Below are 21728 nucleotides of genomic sequence, written 5' to 3'. Positions count from 1 at the left end.
CTGTCCACGACAACAGCCGGTGGTAACACACGGAACAAGAAATTGCCAACAGGCAACAGGGAGGGTGCTGGGTCTCCCAATACGGAACTATAAGAAAAAGAATTTACGGTAAGTAAACAAAATTCTCTTTTTCTTTATCGTTCCTTTGGGAGACCCAGACCTTGGGACGTTCCAAAGCAGTCCCTGGGTGGGAAATAAACAGAAAAACTAAGAAGTAGGCAGAACCTAACTCCACAAATGGGCGACAGCCGCCTGAAGGATGCGTCTGCCCAAGCTCGCATCTGCCGAAGCATGAGCATGCACTTGGTAGTGCTTCGAGAAGGTATGTAGGCTAGTCCAAGTGGCAGCCTGACAAACTTGTTGAGCCGTAGCCTGGTGCCTAAAAGCCCAAGAGGCACCGACAGCTCTGGTCGAGTGTGCCTTGATCTCCGGCGGGGGAGGCACCTGAGTACTCTGGTAGGCGTCCGAAATGGTCGACCTAATCCAACGGGCTAAGGTCGGCTTAGAAGCAGGGAGGCCCTTGCGCCGACCTGTGGTTAGCACAAAAAGAGAGGTGCACCTCCTGAGCGCAGCGGTGCGAGACACATAGATCCGGAGAGCACGCACCAGATCTAGAGTATGCAGCGCTTTTTCAAAGCGATGAACAGGGGCCGGACAGAAGGAAGGTAAGGTAATGTCCTGGTTAAGGTGGAAGGGAGAGACCACCTTAGGAAGAAAGTCCGGAGTCGGACGGAGAAACACCTTGTCTTGATGAAAAACTAAAAAAGGTGACTCCGAGGAGAGCGCAGCCAAATCAGAGACTCTCCTGAGAGAAGTTATGGCAACCAGAAAGGCCACTTTCTGAGAAAGACGATACAAAGAAACCTCCCTAAGAGGCTCAAAAGGGGGTTTCTGCAATACCGTGACGACCAAGTTAAGGTCCCAGGGATCCAAGGGCCGCCGATAAGGCGGAATGATGTGAGACGTGCCTTGCATGAAGGTGCGGACCTGAGCCAGCCGAGCGAGACGCCGCTGGAACAGAACTGACAGAGCTGAGACTTGTCCCTTGAGAGAGTTGAGGGACAGTCCTAGCTGCAGACCGGACTGTAGAAAAGACAGAAGGGTCGGCAAAGAGAATGGCCAAGGAGGATGGCCGGTAGAGCGACACCAGGACAGGAAAATTTTCCAAGTTCTGTGATAGATCTTAGCGGAGGAAGACTTACGGGCCCGAGTCATAGTGGAGATGACTTCAGGAGGAATACCAGAAGCCGTAAAAATCCAGGACTCAAGAGCCACGCCGTCAATTTGAGAGCCGCAGAATTCGGGCGGAAAAACGGACCTTGCGAGAGTAGGTCTGGACGGTCCGGGAGATGCCACGGCATCTCTACGGACAGATGGAGCAGGTCCGGATACCAGGCTCGCCTGGGCCAGTCCGGTGCAATGAGGATGACTCGACGGCCCTCCATTCTGATCTTGCGCAGGACTCTGGGCAAGAGAGCTAGAGGGGGAAACACGTAGGACAGACGAAACTGGGACCAGTCTTGAACCAGAGCGTCCGCGGCGAAGGCCTGAGGATCGTGGGAGCGAGCCACGTAAACAGGAACTTTGTTGTTGTGACGGGATGCCATTAGGTCCACGACCGGAGTGCCCCATTTGCGGCAGATTGACTGAAACACTGCCGGGTGCAGGGACCACTCGCCACCGTCCACGGATTGACGGCTGAGATAATCTGCCTCCCAGTTTTCCACGCCTGGGATGTGGACTGCGGATATGGTGGACTTGGAGTCCTCCACCCATTGAAGGATGCGTTGTACCTCCATCATTGCCAGGCGGCTGCGTGTCCCGCCTTGGTGATTGATGTAGGCAACCGCTGTCGCGTTGTCTGACTGGACTCTAATGTGCCTGCCCGCCAACAGGTGGTGAAATGCTAGGAGAGCTAGAAGCACGGCTCTGGTTTCCAGCACATTGATTGAAAGGGCTGACTCGGACGGAGTCCAAGTGCCCTGCGCTCTGTGGTGGAGACATATCGCTCCCCAGCCGGATAGACTGGCATCCGTGGTGAGGATCACCCAGGACGGGGCCAGGAAGGAGCGCCCCTGGGACAGAGAGAGGGGCCGAAGCCACCACTGAAGAGAGCTCCTGGTCTGTGGCAACAGAGCCACTAGCCTGTGTAAGGAGGAAGGCCGCTTGTCCCAACAGCGGAGAATGTCCAGCTGCAGGGGGCGCAGATGGAACTGGGCAAAGGGGACAGCTTCCATTGATGCCACCATTTGACCCAGCACCTGCATCAGACGCCTGAGGGTATAACGGCGGGGCCTCAGCAGAGAGCGCACCGCTAGCTGGAGTGACTGCTGTTTGATTAAGGGCAACTTCACAAGTGCCGGCAAAGTCTCGAACTGCATCCCTAGGTACGTGAGACTCTGGGTCGGAGTCAGAATGGATTTGGGAAGATTGACAAGCCACCCGAATTGGGCTAGAGTGGTGAGAGTGAGCGAGACACTCCGCTGACAGTCTGCGCTGGATGGAGCCTTGGCTAGAAGGTCGTCCAGGTAAGGAATCACTGCCAACCCCTGGAGGTGCAGAACCGCAATCACTGCTGCCATGACCTTGGTGAATACCCGAGGGGCCGTGGCTAACCCGAAGGGGAGAGCCACGAATTGGAAATGATCCTCTCCTATTGCAAAACGTAACCAACGCTGGTGTGAAACTGCAATTGGCACATGCAGATAGGCATCTCTGATGTCGATGGACGCCAGGAAATCCCCTTGGGTCATTGAGGCAATGACTGATCGCAGAGACTCCATGCGAAAATGCCGCACTCGAACATGCTTGTTGAGAAGCTTGAGATCCAGGATGGGCCGGAAGGTACCGTCCTTTTTGGGAACTAGGAAGAGGTTTGAGTAAAAACCCCTGAACCGTTCCCGAGCGGGAACTGGTACAATTACTCCGTTTGCCTGCAAGGATGCCATGGCCTGTGAGAAGGCGGCGGCCTTGGAACAGGGGGGGAGTAGAGAGAAAAAATCAGTTTGGCAAGCTGGAAGAGAATTCTATCCTGTAGCCGTGAGATATGATATTTCTCACCCACTAATCGGAGACTTGTTTTAACCAAGCGTCGCCAAAGTGGGAGAGCCTGCCACCGACTAAGGACGTTGCTGGAGCGGGCAGAGAGTCACGAGGAGGCTGCCTTAGTGGCAGAACCTCCTGCGGTCTTCTGCGGACGCGCTTTTGGGCGCCAGTTGGATTTCTGGTCCTTAGCTGAGTTAGCGGACGAGGCGGAGGGCTTAGAGGACGACCAGTTGGAGGAACGAAAGGAGCGAAACCTCGACGGATTCCTACCCTGGGCGGGTTTCCTGGTCTTGGTTTGTGGCATGGAAGTACTCTTCCCGCCAGTAGCTTCCTTAATAATTTCATCCAGCTGTTCACCGAACAGCCGGGAACCAGCAAAAGGGAGCACAGCAAGGTACTTCTTTGAAGAAGCATCTGCCTTCCACTCTCGAAGCCACAAAATCCTGCGGATAACGAGGGAATTAGCCGAAGCCACCGCAGTGCGGTGAGAAGCCTCTAGCATGGCAGACATGGCATAAGAAGAAAAAGCTGAAGCTTGAGAAGTTAAGGCAACCATCTCAGGCATAGATTCCTTGGTGAGGGAATGCATCTCCTCTAGAGAAGCAGAGATGGCTTTGAGAGCCCACACTGCTGCAAAAGTCGGGGAAAACGCGGCCCCCGCCGCCTCATACACAGATTTAGCCAGAAGGTCAATCTGACGGTCAATGGAATCCTTAAGTGAGGTGCCGTCAGCCACCGACACAACAGTCCGGGCTGAGAGCCTAGACACCGGGGGGTCTACCTTTGGGGAGTGAGACCACTCCTTGACCACCTCAGGTGGAAAGGGAAAACGGTCATCAGAACCACGCTTTGGGAAGCGCTTGTCAGGACAGGCCCTGGGTTTGGTCACAGCGGTCTGAAAACTGGAGTGGTTAAAGAACACACTCTTTACTCTCTTAGGCGAGGTAAACTGGTGCCTTTCTGCCAGAGAGGGTTGCTCCTCTGATACTGGCGGATTGAGATCCAGTACAGAATTAATAGAAGCAATTAAGTCACTAAGATCTGAGTCACCCTCGGAAAGATCGATGGGGTACATGGAGTTAGCCTCCGAGCCCCCTGTAAAGGCATCCTTCTCATCCTGCGAGTCAGCTCTTGAATCAGAGCCGCGGGATGAGGAGGGGGAGGAAACCCTGCGCCTTCTCTTAGGAGGACGGGGTCTGGGACCTGATGATGAATCCTCTGTGAGCTCCGATGGACGGAGGTCAGAGAATAGGGATCCTAAAGGACCCTTAGCAAGAGCATTAGAGGCACCCTGTGAGGAGGGCTGATGCATATTCATCAAAGTCCTGGACAAAAGTCCCATGGACTCAGCAAATGACTGGGATATAGACCTAGAGAAGGACTCTACCCAGGCCGGGGGTTCAGCCACAGGTGCAGAGGCAGCCGGAAAGACCACTGGGGTGAGACTCCAGGCTGTGGCACCGCCAAGTTAGAGCAGACATCACAATGTGGATAGGTGCTCGGCTCAGGCAGCAGGAACTTACATGCAGCGGATACAGTATAAAGCTTTGGAGCCTTGCTCCTCGTGTGAGACATGCTGCTGGAGTGGGGGCTCTGCAAGAGAATGAACCCCAGGGAGAATATACAGATGTCCACAACCAGAGACCAGCTGTGGCTTACCAGACCGCTAGAAGCGGTGTTGTGTGCCCTCCAGATCCCGAAGCCCGGACCCCCAATGCACAGCACCTCAGCAGGGATGCAGAGTGCAGAAAGGCCCAGCGCAGAGTGAACTCTGCCTAAGAAAATGGCCGCCGGAGCGAAGAGAGGGGGCGGGACTTGGGGGCGTTCCTGTAGGAGAGCGGGAATTGGAGGGCCATAGAGACCTGCAGGGGAGGAGACACGCCTCAGCAGTGGGGAGTGTCCCTCCCCTGTGCAGGACGGCCGCCGTGAGGAGCCGTGCCTGTCCCTCTGCATGAGTGACATGCGAGGGCCGGTAACAGAAACTAGGCCTCCGGCAAAGCCGGGGCCTAAAGTTAAGCGGCGAGGCCGACGCGCAGGCACCATCGGCGCGGTTCTCGGGCGAAAGCTAGAGAACCCGCCGGAAATGCCAAAATAAATACATTCAGCATACTCTCCCCATACAATAAAGAACAGGGACCCCCAACATATAAACGTCTCAGGTACTTAGCTGCTGAGACGCAGGGCCAGGTCCCTGGGGATGAGTGCTACGGTCCAGCAGAATCCTCAAGGGACTGTGGATGGAGACCGGTCTCCTGCCAGGCATGGAGACCGTGCTGGCTCCCACTTCAAGCCAGAGCCCAGGAGGGATGGTGAAGGAGCACGGCATGTAAGGCTCCAGCCTTGGAAATCAACCTTACAACACCGCCGATACAGTGGGGTGAGAAGGGACATGCCGGGGGTCCAGACGTGGACCCGCACTTCTTCAATCTCTTCCAAAGAAAAAAATCATGAGAATGCATGTGTGGATGTATGCCTCCTGAACACAAAGCGACAAACTGGCTGGGACTGGCTCACCAGGGGGTGTATAAGCTCAGAGGGAGGAGCTACACTTTTAAGTGTAGTACTTTGTGTGTCCTCCGGAGGCAGAAGCTAAACACCCAAGGTCTGGGTCTCCCAAAGGAACGATAAAGAAAATTATGTCTGTGGAAACTGATTATTTGGTGTTTTTGTTTCTCTTTCATACACATAAGTGGTTGTGCTAGCCAGCATCAAAATCATGGCCTTGCTGATATGGGGACATCAGGCGAAAACCTCCACCCACACTACTGCTCATTGGCATGTTCAGGAGTCTGGATCTCTGCACATAAAGTGTGAGTTCATCAGGATTTCAGACAAGGACTGACAATAACACAATCGCACCCACCGACATTCGGGTCCTTGCACTGCAAACATTACAGACAACACGATCGAACACAATCATCAGAAGGCCACGGAGGTAACCTTAGCCCTACTGGCTACTTACGTCAGTAATCCGGCAGAGGGCTCGGATAGCAGGGCCTCGGTAAACATCTTCTTTCCCAGTCATATCCTTGGTCAGACTATAAAATGTAATTATATAAAAGGTTAATCCAATAACTTTGACTCTATATATATATATCATTGTGGTCTATCCTATTCCTAGATATGTCAAACACTCGCGGCAGGTTTCTTATCTATTAGGAAAGGAGGACATAAAAATAGAATATTAAGATTAACCGAAATGTCAGTATGAAAATATCTGCTAAACCGACCCAAGGGAAGGCATTTAATTTAAAAAGAATAGACAAAACTCTCCTGACTGAGACCAGCAAATCCTTTAAAAGAGAATCTGTCATCACAAAATGACTGCTCAAACCAAGCACAGCACCATGTTGGGGACACAGCCCTGTAAATCTGTGCCTGCTTTACTGAAATATACCATGTAATTGATTTGCGCATGCTGGTCATTGCCCAGTAGTCCAAGTGAACCTTACTACTCACTACTTTAAAAAAGGCAGGCACAGACAAACTAAATTAAGACGTAAGCACATCACCATGTAGGTCAGCTTCCACTGACAAGAAACTCAGCCTAGGACAAGTGCTGTCCATCAATGAGGGTGGGGGAGGACCTGGGCAGCCAGATTTAGAGATAATGGTCCAGACCATCCTCAATGAACTGAGCACCTAATTGCCAAATCAATTAACAAATTGTTGTCTTGTAAAGTAGTCCACCAATTTTGGAACCACAGGCAAATAATTTGCTTGTGTGACTGTTTTTTCAAGACACGTAATGTTGTCAATTTTTGGTCAAAGGGGCTGTGTGAGGGATATTTTTTTGCTCCCTGGGCTGACGTTTTTATTGATACCATGTTGGGGTAGATTTTTGTTTGCATCTCCTATTGCATTTTATTACATTGTTGTGATGCCCCCCCACACCCCCCCAAAAAAAATAATTTAGGCATTTTGGTTTTATTCCTAACTACATCACTTACCAATTGGGTTTCACTTGTACTATACACAGTGAAAATCATTGTCTTGTATGAATGCCAGCTATGGGCTGGCTTTCACAAGATTACTGTCATGGCAAGCACGGGGGGGTTTCAGCAGACCCCTGCTGTCAGGACAAGCCAACAGCGCCTTGTGATCGCATAAAAGACCTGAATACAGCTGTTAAAAGATTGACAGTAGCATTTAACAGGTTAACAGCTTTGGGCAGAGCTAGCCTCCACATGTGGCTATTAGAGGCAGATGATGGCTGAATACCACAGCCATCATCTGTCAGGAAAGAAGTGCGCTTTCAAGCAGAGTCCACATCAAAGTCAGGAAACTGGCATATGATGTAAATTTATGTCATAGGTCAGGAAGGGGTTAAGGTAAATGCTCAAACAAATAGTTTTATATTCTATAGTAATCCAAAAGCCTTACATTTATAGAAAAAAAAAAACAATACACCAGCAATTCTTTACTGTTTACCTGCTTGTGACAATAATGACATCTTCAGAAATATTTGCCATTTCCTTAATAGTGAGGTAACACATTCTCCTCAGTGTTTGCTAAGGGAAGGGGTAAAAAAAAAAAAAACCAAAAAAAAAAAAAAACACAAATCATTTCACATTAACAGAAACAGCAGTTATATAAAGAAGTAAAATAATTAATTTCTAAATCAATGGTGTTTTCAGCTGCCCAATAACACTACACGCCGTGTCCTACCTCTCGTGCTGTGAGGAGAGTGTTGCATCCAGAAAAGTTTAACCCAACTACAATACGACACTTACACTGAGCCGCAATTTGGACACAATTATAAAGCGTTAAGCCTACTTTACACGTTGCAATTTCGCATACAATATCGTATTCGATCGTAACTGCCCCCATCGTATGTGTGGCACATTCAACTTGTTGAACGTGCCGCACAAACGATTAACCCCCGTCACACATACTTACCCGTCCATACGACCTCGATGTGGGCGGCAAACGTCCACTTCCTGGTGTGGGAGGGACGTTCGGCGTCACAGCGACGTCACGCAGCAGGTGGCCAATAGATGCAGAGGGGCGGAGCTGAGCGGGACGTAAACATCCCGCCCACCTCCTTCCTTCCGCATTGTGGGCTGGGAGCCGCAGGACGCAGGTAAGATCTGTTCATCGTTCTCGGGGTGTCACACACTGCGATGTGCACTACCCCGGGTACGATGAACAATCGGACGTTCAATTCATGAGAAATGAACGACGTGCATGTGATGAACGTTTTACCGTTCAATCGGACGTACTTGTCACACACTGCAATGTACCTTACGATGCCGGATGTGCGTCACTTACGACGTGACCTCGCCGACACATTGTAAGATACATTGCAGCGTGTAAAGCGGGCTTTACATTTCTTAAGAACAAAACAAAAATAAAAAAAATAGACAAATTAGAAGGCTTTTGGTAGAACGACGCTTCAGCGGACAACCACCTCTATATGCGTTTCTAAAAGAACAAGGCCATTGACAGTCCACCATCATTCCAGACAAACAGTTGCCTGCAGCGCCGCACACTTAATATTGTCGACCATTGATGTCCGCAGGGGCGGATGACATTATTCTGACGTGTATGGAGAGCGTTTTACTTACATCATTAGATTGGAACAACCTGGTCATAGCGAAAAAAGCTTCTGTGGCTTCCATTGTTCCAAAATGTTCACCCTAAGACACAAAATCAATGATTTGTACGGATCTTAAAATTGTAAGATTATTATATAGAAATTCTGTCCTCCATAATCCTGTATCCTTATACACAATGGATCTTTCTCCGGCAGAGTCATAGAATAGCCTGTGCCATGTTTAATCTCAAATATTTATGGGATCAAATCAGATTACAGCAATGAACTCTTCTAGGTTACACTCGTACGTATTAACCCCTTATGTCTGCACTGGAGTTACCGTGTTTGGAGGGGACTGCGCTCCCTCTACCCATGGCAGATGCACGCTAGATTACATTTAACATGATCAGCTAGTGCTGAGCTCCGATCACTATTGTTAGCAACTGAAATGTGGCCCTTCGTGACATGATTTCTTATTCTTTTGCATGTTTGTCACAATTAAATGTTTCAGATCCCCAAAGAAATGTAAATATTAGACAAAGACAACAGAAGTAAACACAAAATGCAGTTTATAATGCAGCGCGTACGCAGTGTAATTCTACTTCAATCTACAGGTCTTCAAGAAAAGGATGCCAGGTGCGGTGCATGCGCAGACTGAGATTTCATCTCAATGACCTCTTCATTAAGCTGAGATCTCAATCTGCGCATGCGCTGCTAGCGGTGTTATTTTATTGAAGAATGTACGCAAGGCAATTCTACAGACAGTCTTCAAAAAAATGGCACCGAATGCTGCGCATGCACAGATTGTTATTTCAGCTTAATGAGGAAGTCAATGAGCTGAAATCTCAGTCTGCGCATGCGCCACAATTTTCTTATAGACCTGCAGACTATCTGTAGAATCATACTGCGTATGCACTGCCCACCGCAATCATGGCGGCGCAGAATTTTACAAAAGAGTCAGGTCATTGAATAATCAGTGACTTGAAGAAACAGAGGAGGCAAGCAGAGAAGTAGACCCTACTCCCAAGTCCTGCTCCAATGCACAAGCAATGCACAGATGACATGATCATGAAAACTTTAGAGGAAGATTATTCAACAAGCAAAGATTGGATTTCTTTACTATTGGGAACCATTTAATCAGCATCACACTATTATGGCCATGGATTTACTTTACTTTATAGTGCTAAATCCTGCTGACAAGTTGTCAATCACCAGTATTTTCGCAGATAATGCCAGTATAGCACTGGCTTTAGGTTATCAGGCTGATTCTATACATACCTGTAGTGGTCAGCTCGGATGTTTAGGTTTTGAAATCCAAGTGTTTATAAAATCACCAGCTTCTTGAGTGACAGCAGCTGAGGAGCAGATAATCTCTGCAGGGTATTCATAATGATCGCCTCCCCCTGTTAGAATTAGCATCAGTATTATACAATCGATTTAATTTTTCACTTCCAGGACCTGTGGTGAGGTCATACTCATGTGACCAGAAAAGGCGGGGCCTCAGCCAACAGAAATGTTGCTTCTTGGTATCAGCTTTGTTGGATGAGGCCCCGCACCTTCTGGTCACATGTATATGACCTCACACAGGTCCTGCTAGTGAAAAGTTAAATTGATGGTATAATACTGATGCTAATTCTAACAGGGGGAGGCGATAACTATGAATACCCCCCAGATATTATCTGGTCCTCAGCTGCTGTCGCTCAAGAAGCTGATTATTTTATAAACTTTACTTTCTTGGATTTCAAAACCTATACATCAGAGCTGACCACTGCAGGTACCGTGTTTTTCCAAAAATAAGACACTGTCTTATATTTTTTTTGCCCCCCAAAAAAGCACTAGGGCTTATTTTTGGAGAAACACGGTTGGGGTAAGTTTACCCCCCAAAAAAACAGACCACCCCCACTTCCCAGGAGACTCATACTCACCAGACCAGGACGTCTGCGTGGCTCCCAGGGCCTCCTGTGATATCCGGTCGGTGCTGCACGCCGTCCTACCCTGCTGCTAGCTGACACACACAGCAGATCCCAGACACACACAGCAGATCACACACACAGTCTCACACACACACACACACACACACACACACACACACACCAGATCACAGATATACACAGCAGATCACACATAGCCGATCGCAGGCACACACAGCCGATCGCAGGCACACACAGCCGATCGCAGGCACACACAGCCGATCGCAGGCACACACAGCCGATCGCAGGCACACACAGCCGATCGCAGGCACACACAGCCGATCGCAGGCACACACAGCCGATCGCAGGCACACACAGCCGATCGCAGGCACACACAGCCGATCACAGGCACACACAGCCGATCACAGATACACATGACACAGCCGATCACAGGCACACACAGCCGATCACAGGCACACACAGCCGATCACAGGCACACACAGCCGATCACAGGCACACACAGCCGATCACAGGCACACACAGCCGATCACAGATACACATGACACAGCCGATCACAGGCACACACAGCCGATCACAGGCACACACAGCCGATCACAGGCACACACAGCCGATCACAGGCACACACAGCCGATCACAGGCACACACAGCCGATCACAGGCACACACAGCCGATCACAGGCACACACAGCCGATCACAGGCACACACAGCCGATCACAGGCACACACAGCCGATCACAGGCACACACAGCCGATCACAGGCACACACAGCCGATCACAGGCACACACAGCCGATCACATATACACAGCAGATCACACACAGCCGATCACAGATACACACAGCCGATCACAGATACAAACAGCCGATCACAGGCACACACAGCCGATCACAGGCACACACAGCCGATCACAGGCACACACAGCCGATCACAGGCACACACACACAGCAGATCGCAGATATACACAGCAGATCACAGATACACATGACACATCCTATCACAGGCACAAACAGCTGATCAGATACACACAGCCGATCACATATACACACACACAGCAGATCGCAGATATACACAGCAGATCACACACAGCCGATCGCAGACACACACAGCCGATCGCAGACACACACAGCCGATCGCAGACACACACAGCCGATCGCAGACACACACAGCCGATCGCAGACACACACAGCCGATCGCAGACACACACAGCCGATTGCAGACACACACAGCCGATTGCAGACACACACAGCCGATTGCAGACACACACAGCCGATTGCAGACACACACAGCCGATTGCAGACACACACAGCCGATTGCAGACACACACAGCCGATTGCAGACACACACAGCCGATTGCAGACACACACAGCCGATTGCAGACACACACAGCCGATTGCAGACACACACAGCCGATCACACACAGACACACACAGACACACACAGCCGATCACACACAGACACACACACGCACGCGCGCACACGCACGCACGCGCGCACACGCACGCGCGCACACACACACATCACATCACATCACATCCAGCACTTATGGCAGCAGGGAATGAAAGCAAGTCACGTGTCCGGCCGCAGGTCCTGTTCGTCGCGCTGCACTGCCTCTCAGGATTCTCCCGGTGAGAAGAGATCGGTGTCGCTGGATGAGGTGAGTGTGTATGCGATCCGATGTGTGTGCGATCCGATGTTTGTGTGTGATTTGATGTTTGCGTGTGATCCGATGTTTGTGTGTGCGATCTGACTGTGTGTGCGATCCGATGTTTGTGTGTGAGATCTGATTGTGTGGGTGTGTGTGTGGTGTGTGTGTGGTGTGTGTGTGATGTGTGTGAGATGTGTGTGAGATGTGTGTGAGATGTGTGTGAGATGTGTGTGAGATGTGTGTGAGATGTGTGTGAGATGTGTGTGAGATGTGTGTGAGATGTGTGTGAGATGTGTGTGAGATGTGTGTGTGCTGTGTGTGTGCTGTGTGAGGGTGTGTGATCACTGCAGGTCCTGCCGCTCAGTGTCGGGTGAGTGTGATTGCCGGGTGCCGCTGTGTATAATGAAGTGTCCTGCAGTATCTGTAACTTTTTTAGCTGCACGGACACTTCATTATTGATGCGGGACTAGGGCTTATTTTCGGGGGAGGGCTTATATTTAAGCCTTTCTCCGAAAATGCTGAAAATCCTTGCTAGGGTTTATTTTTGGGGGAGGTCTTATTTTTGGAAAAACACGGTATGTAGAGAATCAGCCTGATAGTGCCAGTATAGCACTGGCTTTAGCTTATATACGAAAATCCTGATGACTGCTTCCCTTTAAAAAGACTAAGCACTTTTGATTTCTCCTCTGCTTCCAAGAGTCATAAATTTTATTTCCCTCATTAAAATAAAATAAAACAAAAAAAGCATATTTGATACCTATGACAGCAAACATCTGATTTATCAAGTATAAAACTAGTTAAAAGATATATTAGGGACTTTAAAAAAAATAAAAAAGTGCCTAAGCACTAACAGGTGGGTAGTTGATATCTACCTGCCTGTTGTGCCCAGCACCGTTCTTTGCTGGCACACAGTAGGTTAGTCAATAGATCGGAGACTTCTTTTACGCTCTGCTGACGGGCAGGACAGCTGACATTGTGACGATTGGCAGCCAGCTCCCCGATGTGCGTTTTGGCAAGCCTTTCTTAGAGGAGTATGCCACATACGTGTCCTCACAGTCATCACAACTAGGTAATGCACCTTCTTTAATCTGCGATCATGGTTGCACTTTATAATCTGCATTCTGCACAATTCAAATGCTACTTCTTCCCTTTGCATAGGTATTAACCAACTACTTGTCGTAGATAAATAGCCTATCTTGATTTGATCTGCAGTATTTCTATCATATATGTCCTGTGTTATACATTTTGTGCGTACCATTGATCATTTTAAGGCATAATCAATAAGGTATAGCACAATTTTTTGTGATATTGTTTCGTATATTAGCTTTTTTGCATTACATGTGTGCTTTACCACTTATTAATTCTGTTGCTGAGTCACCAGATTATATTTTATCTCAATTTTTCAATAAAAATTGTATTTTTAAATAGCTTAAAATACTATGTTTCCTTATGTTTCTTTGAGGGAAGCTTAGTCTTTTGCTACCCACTGTCTTCTGTATATAGCACCTTACCCAATACACTTAGGTGATTGATTACTACATTGTATTGGTATACAATTATTGTGCTTCTTCGTAATCTATTAAACCAATTTAGCTTACCTGGTTCAATAGGTACAAAATCTTGGTCAGAATGTGGAGGCATCGTCTTGGATTTATTGGAGTCTCATTGAATAAACGAGCCTGCGGTCACAATCGGGTTAATACAAATCATCAATAGTTTAGAAGAAAACAGTGTAATATTTAGATTGTGCGGATATTATCAGAAATCAGGTCTGAGCTGACATTTCGGGGACTGTAGAAGATAGAGATGAGTGAGCCTTCACATCAATATACAGAAGCGTGACCCCTTGTGAGATTGAATTGTATAAAATGCTTCACCAGTGAAATTATACCAGGGATTTGGCCATTAATGAAAGGGTCTACTACTGGATATTTCCGTATGAACAGCTCCCCTCTGCTGCATAAATTAAAACCCAGGATACTTATCTCATGGGCAGGCATTGCTCATCCGCTCTCTGCGCTTTGTCTTTTGGCAGTCATGTTACAAACAAGGTGACCTATTGGCTGCAGCCTTCATCATTCTGTCAGAGCGCACTTCCACTCCAACGGAATAGAGAATGCTGCAGCTGATCAGCAGCGGCTCACTGGCTGCAGTGGTTATGTGACATAGGTTGTGTCACATGATCAGCAAGAGAAATAGCGCAGAGAGCGGATGAGCAGGTTTGAGACTCAGTTAGCACTGCAGTTTTGCAGCGCTGGGGTCCTAGGTTCAAATCCCACCAAGGACACCATCTGCAAGTTTATAGGTTCCATTTGTGTTTGCGTGGGTTTCTCTCACACTCCACAGACATCCTGATAGGGAATTCAGATTGTGAGCCCCAATGGGGACAGTGTTGATCATGTCTGTAAAGTGCTATCATTGTAAAATAATAATACCCATTGCCTGAATGCCAAGCTCTGTCTGATTGGCAGCTTCCTGTACACACTGTGCATAGGCAGAAAGTTGACAGTGGTGGGGTTGAGCTCATGAATATAGACAACTAAATGGCAGCAGGTTTTCTAGTCTTCTAGTGATTAATCTCCTGCTGTTAAAAGCCCTTAAGGTTATGTTCACACACTGCGTTTTTGACCTGCGTTTTTGGTCCGTTTTTGCTGCAGAAATTTCTTGAGAAATTCTTGTAACCTTTCTGCAGACATTCCCCAGCAAAACCTATGGCAAAAAAAATTAGCTGTGCGCACACTGCGTTTTTTTCTTAAGAAAATTCTTTCAGTAGATTTTCTTAAGAAAAAGAATGAGCATGTCCCTTCTTTTCTGCAGCTAACTGCGTTATTTGCCATAGATAATTGGAACAATAACGCAGGGAGCAACCAGCAGTAAAAACGCACCGAAAACGCACCAAAAACGCACCGAAAACGTGGCAAAAACGCAGGTGCGTTTTTGGTGCGTTTTTTAACGCAGGTACACTAATCCTTCACTCTTAAGAAATTTCTTAAGAAAAATCATTTTTCTACTGTGAACATAGCCTAATAGTGGACAACGTCATTAAAACTGCCAGTACTCAGCTGCCAACACTAGTGATAACTGCACAAGTGTGCACATTTCATCACAGGGGTAATATAGCATTAGGAGGTGCCAATGGATTTCAATGGAAGGTATATATTCATGTTTATGCCAATTCCATGCTGTCACTGGCAGAGGCCAGCTTCTCTATCTAATGGTGGAGAAACCTATTAGTGATGGAGTCAGGACATCATAGGGAATAAAAGCAGGAGGAGACTGTCCTGCATAGTAACTTATTAGTCAGCAGACGAGAAATATACAGAATTTCTGCTCTACCAGTGTCAAGCGGGGTGAGCTGGCAGTGACCATACGTAAAATACCAGAAGAGAATTCTGAAGGCCTCACCTCTTGAAGAACAGCGCTTTTCTCTAAATGCTGGAAGGGATTGGAGCCACTTCCTAATGTAAGACAAAACACAAAGAATAATTGACTCAGGGATTGACATCGACATTCATACCGTCATATTCAAGCAGGAACATAAGCAACTGTAGTGTCTATCCATAGGGCCTAGTAAAGGGCACGATCGGAGACCATCTGAAGAAAACAACCCCTGTAAGGACACGAGCAGAGATAGTCTGCAGGAGACAACCCCTGTAAGGACACGAGCAGAGATAGTCTGCAGGAGACAACCCCTGTAAGGACACGAGCAGAGATAGTCTGTAGGAGACAACCCCTGTAAGGACACGAGCAGAGATAGTCTGCAGGAGACAACCCCTGTAAGGATGATAAGCAGATGAATCGGGCCGACCACAAGCTGATCTGATGGTCTTAAGGCCCTGTCACACACAACGAGATCGCTAATGAGATCGTTGTCGAGTCACAGTTTCTATGACGTAGCAATGATCTCGCCAGCGATCTTGTCATGTATGACACCTACCAGCGATCAGACCCCTGCTGTGAGATCGCTAGTCATTGCTGAATGGTTCGGACCATTTTCTTTAAAAGGCAGAGCAGAACGCATCGCTGTGTTTGACGCCTACCAACGTCCTCCTAACAGGGTCCCAATGCCCGCCGAGACAGTTATACAGGTCACTGACCGTTACTGGGTCGTTGGTAAGGTCTGACATCTCACCAGCGACCTCCCAGTGACTTACCAGCGATCCTTATCAGGTCGTATCGTTGTCGGGATCGCTGGTAAGTCATTGTGTGTGACTGGGCCTTTAGTTTGAGTCATAAGATGTCCATGGAGCCGTCACTTGGGGATATAATCTGGATCAACTATTGAAAAAACACTATGGCAACGTGAGCCCTCACAATGTAACACAGACACGTTAGCTCAAGTCCCTAGCTTTGACGGTGATGCGAATATGTGCACGTATTAGCGCTGGTGTGAAAACGGCTTTATGTGCTTTAGTCGGAGCCTTCTAAATAGAAAGTGACTGCACATTCCAGTATATAGGAATAACCCATTTAAAAAGGAGCACCCGTCCGAGCATGTCACACTATCCACATCATGGAATGGGGGCTGCAGAGATACAAATATTTTCTCTATTATCCATTAGAAAATTAGCATAAAAAAAACAACTTTACAAGCTAATATATCTGCAACGAAAATGACAAAAAAAAACAAACAAAAACTAAACTCTTTGGACCTGATTCATTAAAGCTTTTATGCCAGTAAGTGAAGAAGAGCACACAGATTTTTACCCCACTCCTCCGATGCTCCCTATTCATAGAGGCGCCCACAGATGTACCCAACTCCTCCTCATTCAAAAAGAGGCGCCCACAGATGTACCCGGCTCCTCCTCATTCATAAAGAGGCGCCCACAGATGTACCCGGCTCCTCCTCATTCATAAAGAGGCGCCCACAGATGTACCCGGCTCCTCCTCATTCATAAAGAGGCGCCCACAGATGTACCCGGCTCCTCCGCATTCATAAAGAGGCGCCCACAGATGTACCCGGCTCCTCCTCATTCATAAAGAGGCGCCCACAGATGTACCCGGCTCCTCCTCATTCATAAAGAGGCGCCCACAGATGTACCCGGCTCCTCCTCATTCATAAAGAGGCGCCCACAGATGTACCCGGCTCCTCCTCATTCATAAAGAGGCGCCCACAGATGTACCCGGCTCCTCCTCATTCATAAAGAGGCGCCCACAGATGTACCCGGCTCCTCCGCATTCATAAAGAGGCGCCCACAGATGTACCCGGCTCCTCCTCATTCATAAAGAGGCGCCCACAGATGTACCCGGCTCCTCCTCATTCATAAAGAGGCGCCCACAGATGTACCCGGCTCCTCCTCATTCATAAAGAGGCGCCCACAGATGTACCCGGCTCCTCCTCATTCATAAAGAGGCGCCCACAGATGTACCCGGCTCCTCCTCATTCATAAAGAGGCGCCCACAGATGTACCCGGCTCCTCCTCATTCATAAAGAGGCGCCCACAGATGTACCCAGCTCCTCCTCATTCATAAAGAGGCGCCCACAGATGTACCCGGCTCCTCCTCATTCATAAAGAGGCGCCCACAGATGTACCCGGCTCCTCCTCAGTCATAAAGAGGCGCCCACAGATGTACCCAGCTCCTCCTCATTCATAAAGAGGCGCCCACAGATGTACCCAGCTCCTCCACATTCATAGGAGGCGCCCACAGATGTACCCGGCTCCTCCTCATTCATAGAGGCGCCCACAGATGTACCCAGCTCCTCATTCATAAAGAGGCACCCACAGATGTACCCAGCTCCTCCTCATTCATAAAGAGGCACCCACAGATGTACCCAGCTCCTCCTCATTCATAAAGAGGCACCCACAGATGTACCCAGCTCCTCCTCATTCATAAAGAGGCGCCCACAGATGTACCCAGCTCCTCCTCATTCATAAAGAGGCGCCCACAGATGTACCCAGCTCCTCCTCATTCATAGAGGCGCACGCAGATGTACCCAGCTCCTCCTCATTCATAGAGGCGCACACAGATGTACCCAGCTCCTCCTCATTCATAGAGGCGCACACAGATGTACCCAGCTCCTCCTCATTTATAAAGAGGCGCCCACAGATGTACCCAGCTCCTCCTCATTCATAAAGAGGCGCCCACAGATGTACCCAGCTCCTCCTCATTCATAAAGAGGCGCCCACAGATGTACCCAGCTCCTCCTCATTCATAGAGGCGCACACAGATGTACCCAGCTCCTCCTCATTCATAGAGGCGCACACAGATGTACCCAGCTCCTCCTCATTCATAGAGGCGCACACAGATGTACCCAGCTCCTCCTCATTCATAGAGGCGCACACAGATGTACCCAGCTCCTCCTCATTCATAGAGGCGCACACAGATGTACCCAGCTCCTCCTCATTCATAAAGAGGCGCCCACAGATGTACCCAGCTCCTCCTCATTCATAGAGGCGCACACAGATGTACCCAGCTCCTCCACATTCATAGAGGCGCACACAGATGTACCCAGCTCCTCCACATTCATAGAGGCGCCCACAGATGTACCCAGCTCCTCCTCATTCATAGAGGCGCACACAGATGTACCCAGCTCCTCCACATTCATAGAGGCGCCCACAGATGTACCCAGCTCCTCCTCATTCATAAAGAGGCGCCCACAGATGTACCCAGCTCCTCCTCATTCATAGAGGCGCCCACAGATGTACCCGGCTCCTCCTCATTCATAGAGGCGCCCACATTTGTACCCAGCTCCTCCTCATTCATAGAGGCGCACACAGATGTACCCAGCTCCTCCTCATTCATAGAGGCGCACACAGATGTACCCAGCTCCTCCTCATTCATAGAGGCGCACACAGATGTACCCAGCTCCTCCTCATTCATAAAGAGGCGCCCACAGATGTACCCAGCTCCTCCTCATTCATAGAGGCGCACACAGATGTACCCAGCTCCTCCACATTCATAGAGGCGCACACAGATGTACCCAGCTCCTCCACATTCATAGAGGCGCCCACAGATGTACCCAGCTCCTCCTCATTCATAGAGGCGCACACAGATGTACCCAGCTCCTCCACATTCATAGAGGCGCCCACAGATGTACCCAGCTCCTCCTCATTCATAAAGAGGCGCCCACAGATGTACCCGGCTCCTCCTCATTCATAGAGGCGCCCACAGATGTACCCAGCTCCTCCTCATTCATAGAGGCGCACACAGATGTACCCAGCTCCTCCTCATTCATAGAGGCGCACACAGATGTACCCAGCTCCTCCTCATTCATAGAGGCGCCCACAGATGTACCCGGCTCCTCCTCATTCATAGAGGCGCCCACATTTGTACCCAGCTCCTCCTCATTCATAGAGGCGCACGCAGATGTACCCAGCTCCTCCTCATTCATAGAGGCGCACACAGATGTACCCCGCTCCATATTAACAGACACAGGTGTTCTCTGCTCCTGATGACTCCAGCACCATGATCCCTGCATACAGGAGCGCTCCTGATGGCTGGGCCCTATGTCTTACCCCGCTCTGCAGCCAGATTACCATGTAGAGGCCAGGCTCTATTACCATGTGTGACAGTCTCGGCTGAAGGCTCCTTACATCCCAGCCCTGCTCAGCTGTGTGCACTGTGTCCTATGTGCTAGTATGGAGGCTGCGGAGAATGGGGATGTCAGCTCTGCCCCTGCACATCAGCGACCACCCGCTCCGGGAATTACCACTTTCCAACATTATAACACGCAGCCATTAGATTCCCTGTGACGGAGACCATAAGACTTCCGGCTTCAGGAAAGACCGCGGCGTTGCGGCCTGCACGGAGTGGACACAATATCTCCAAGAATCATACACATAGACAAGCCTCACCCGCCTCCTCGTCCTTCTTGTCAAATTTCTTAATCATTTCCGGTGCTGTCTTAGTTCCCGGTACCGGTGAGAAAACGCAACACGGGTAACCGTACTGAGCATGCGCCTAAACCTCAAGCGGAACTCACGCCCCATCCTCACGTGACCGCACAGCGGTCATGTGACTTCTCCAGTACGGTGCGAATGCGGCTGCGCGACGACTGTGACTGGGAAAGGAGTCTGTTGGCGCCTGTGCAGTCAGTGGCATCTGTCCTGATATTGCAGGGCAGGGGTTATAATATGTGAAAAGAATATACAAAAATATGGCATGAGTTACTCACACATTATGTCTGTTAGAGGGTCTGGTGTGGTAAGTGCAGGAACATTGCCTTCATATAGGCTGAGCACTACAAAAATAGGATGGACGGACTCGCAGATATCTGGGACCAGCCAAACTAACTAGATTTAAATAATAAAAAATCAGTGTAGGCCCAGAATTGATCCCAGATATCTGGCTGGACGCCGCTCCTCATATAAGTCTATGGGGACCACAATCCAACAATTAAAAATGGTAGAAGGGATAGGAGAATTAGAGCAAGTGCGCTATACTTAGCGAGTTTCTGGCGCTGCTCTAACTGCTCCCGCTGCCGCTCACTCTTCTTCCAGGGCCGCTCATTAGCCTTCATCCATATTCACTGCTTTCCCCGCCCACCGACAGTCCAGGCATCTGTGATTGGCTACAGCAGACGCGCCCCCAGCCTGTGTGACAGCGTCTGACTGCTTCCGCTCACAGACCCTGTCTGCGGGTTCCTATCATGGTATAAAAATACATAAAAAATACAGAAATAAATTGGCAAACACAGCACACCTTTTGAAAGTATATAGGGCCATTAACTGAACAGAATATAAACAACAAATACAACAGTATAAGGCCTAAAACATATTTTATTGATAATAAAATATTTTTATTTTATTTTTTTACAGTATAAGAGGTACCACCAGATACAGGGGGAGGGCAGGAGATGATTCAATACATAATAATCACAATGATATTGGCTTAATTATTGACAAATAGAATATAAATAAATAAATAACGCTAGTTAGGAAGGCAATGAATAGAATATAGTTATAAAAGTGCACAGTGCATAATAGAACTATTGAACATGAATTGCACAATTAAACAAAGTACAGAGTGCATTACATTCCTATTCATATACAAGGTGTGATTCCTGTGCAGTAACACCCAACATCCAGCAGGGGGAACTCAAGATTATAAAGTGCTCATCACAGTGCATAAAGTGCAAATGCATAACCAAAAATTAGTCATTATAGTGTGAGAGCCCTGAGGAAGTTTCTACGAAACGCACGTTGGAGTGTTGGGGGTGGGCAGACCTTGATTCTTGATGTTTGATCTTGTAAGTATTATGATACCTTGATAATATGGCTTTTTTGATCACCTTGGTGATTTGATTTTGTGTATATTGTGCAATTCATACATTGTACATGATCAGGTGAATTTCTCTACGAGCACCCTATTTCCCTTTGTGGGCATTGATTCTGACTGCTGGTAATGTGCATGGTGTGTCCTTGTGCATTAACACCTGATACCCAGGGTCCTCTTTGTCCATATAGTTGCAAGGCTACCTTTGGCATCTAGGTGCTTTGTATTAAGATAAATTGATTAAACTGCAACTTTTTGAAAGTGCTCTCACACTATAATGAATAATTTTTGGTTATGCATTTGCACATTATGCACTGTGATAAGCACTTTGTAATCTTGAGTCCCCCCTGATACTGA

The 21728-nt window shown here is 48.6% G+C and overlaps 1 protein-coding gene across 1 annotated transcript in view; it reads right to left on the bottom strand.

Moving 5' to 3' along the window:
* COPG2 (coat protein complex I subunit gamma 2) overlaps window positions 1-20071 on the bottom strand; it is a 168170-nt gene extending 148099 nt beyond the window's left edge. The window contains exons 1-6 of the mRNA XM_075342611.1: window positions 19952-20071; window positions 15561-15613; window positions 13754-13834; window positions 8613-8684; window positions 7477-7556; window positions 6008-6083 (exon numbers count right to left, since the gene is read on the bottom strand). Coding sequence (XP_075198726.1) covers window positions 6008-6083; window positions 7477-7556; window positions 8613-8684; window positions 13754-13834; window positions 15561-15613; window positions 19952-19988 — 399 coding nt within the window. The 5' untranslated portion in view covers window positions 19989-20071. The remainder of the gene's footprint in view (window positions 1-6007; window positions 6084-7476; window positions 7557-8612; window positions 8685-13753; window positions 13835-15560; window positions 15614-19951) is intronic.
* Window positions 20072-21728: the final 1657 nt, after the last annotated feature.

Source organism: Anomaloglossus baeobatrachus, chromosome 4 (genome assembly GCF_048569485.1).
Source record: "Anomaloglossus baeobatrachus isolate aAnoBae1 chromosome 4, aAnoBae1.hap1, whole genome shotgun sequence".
NCBI lineage: Eukaryota > Metazoa > Chordata > Amphibia > Anura > Aromobatidae > Anomaloglossus > Anomaloglossus baeobatrachus.
The sequence above is the reverse complement of the archived record's forward strand: the minus strand, read 5'-3'. Positions and strand labels throughout refer to the sequence as shown.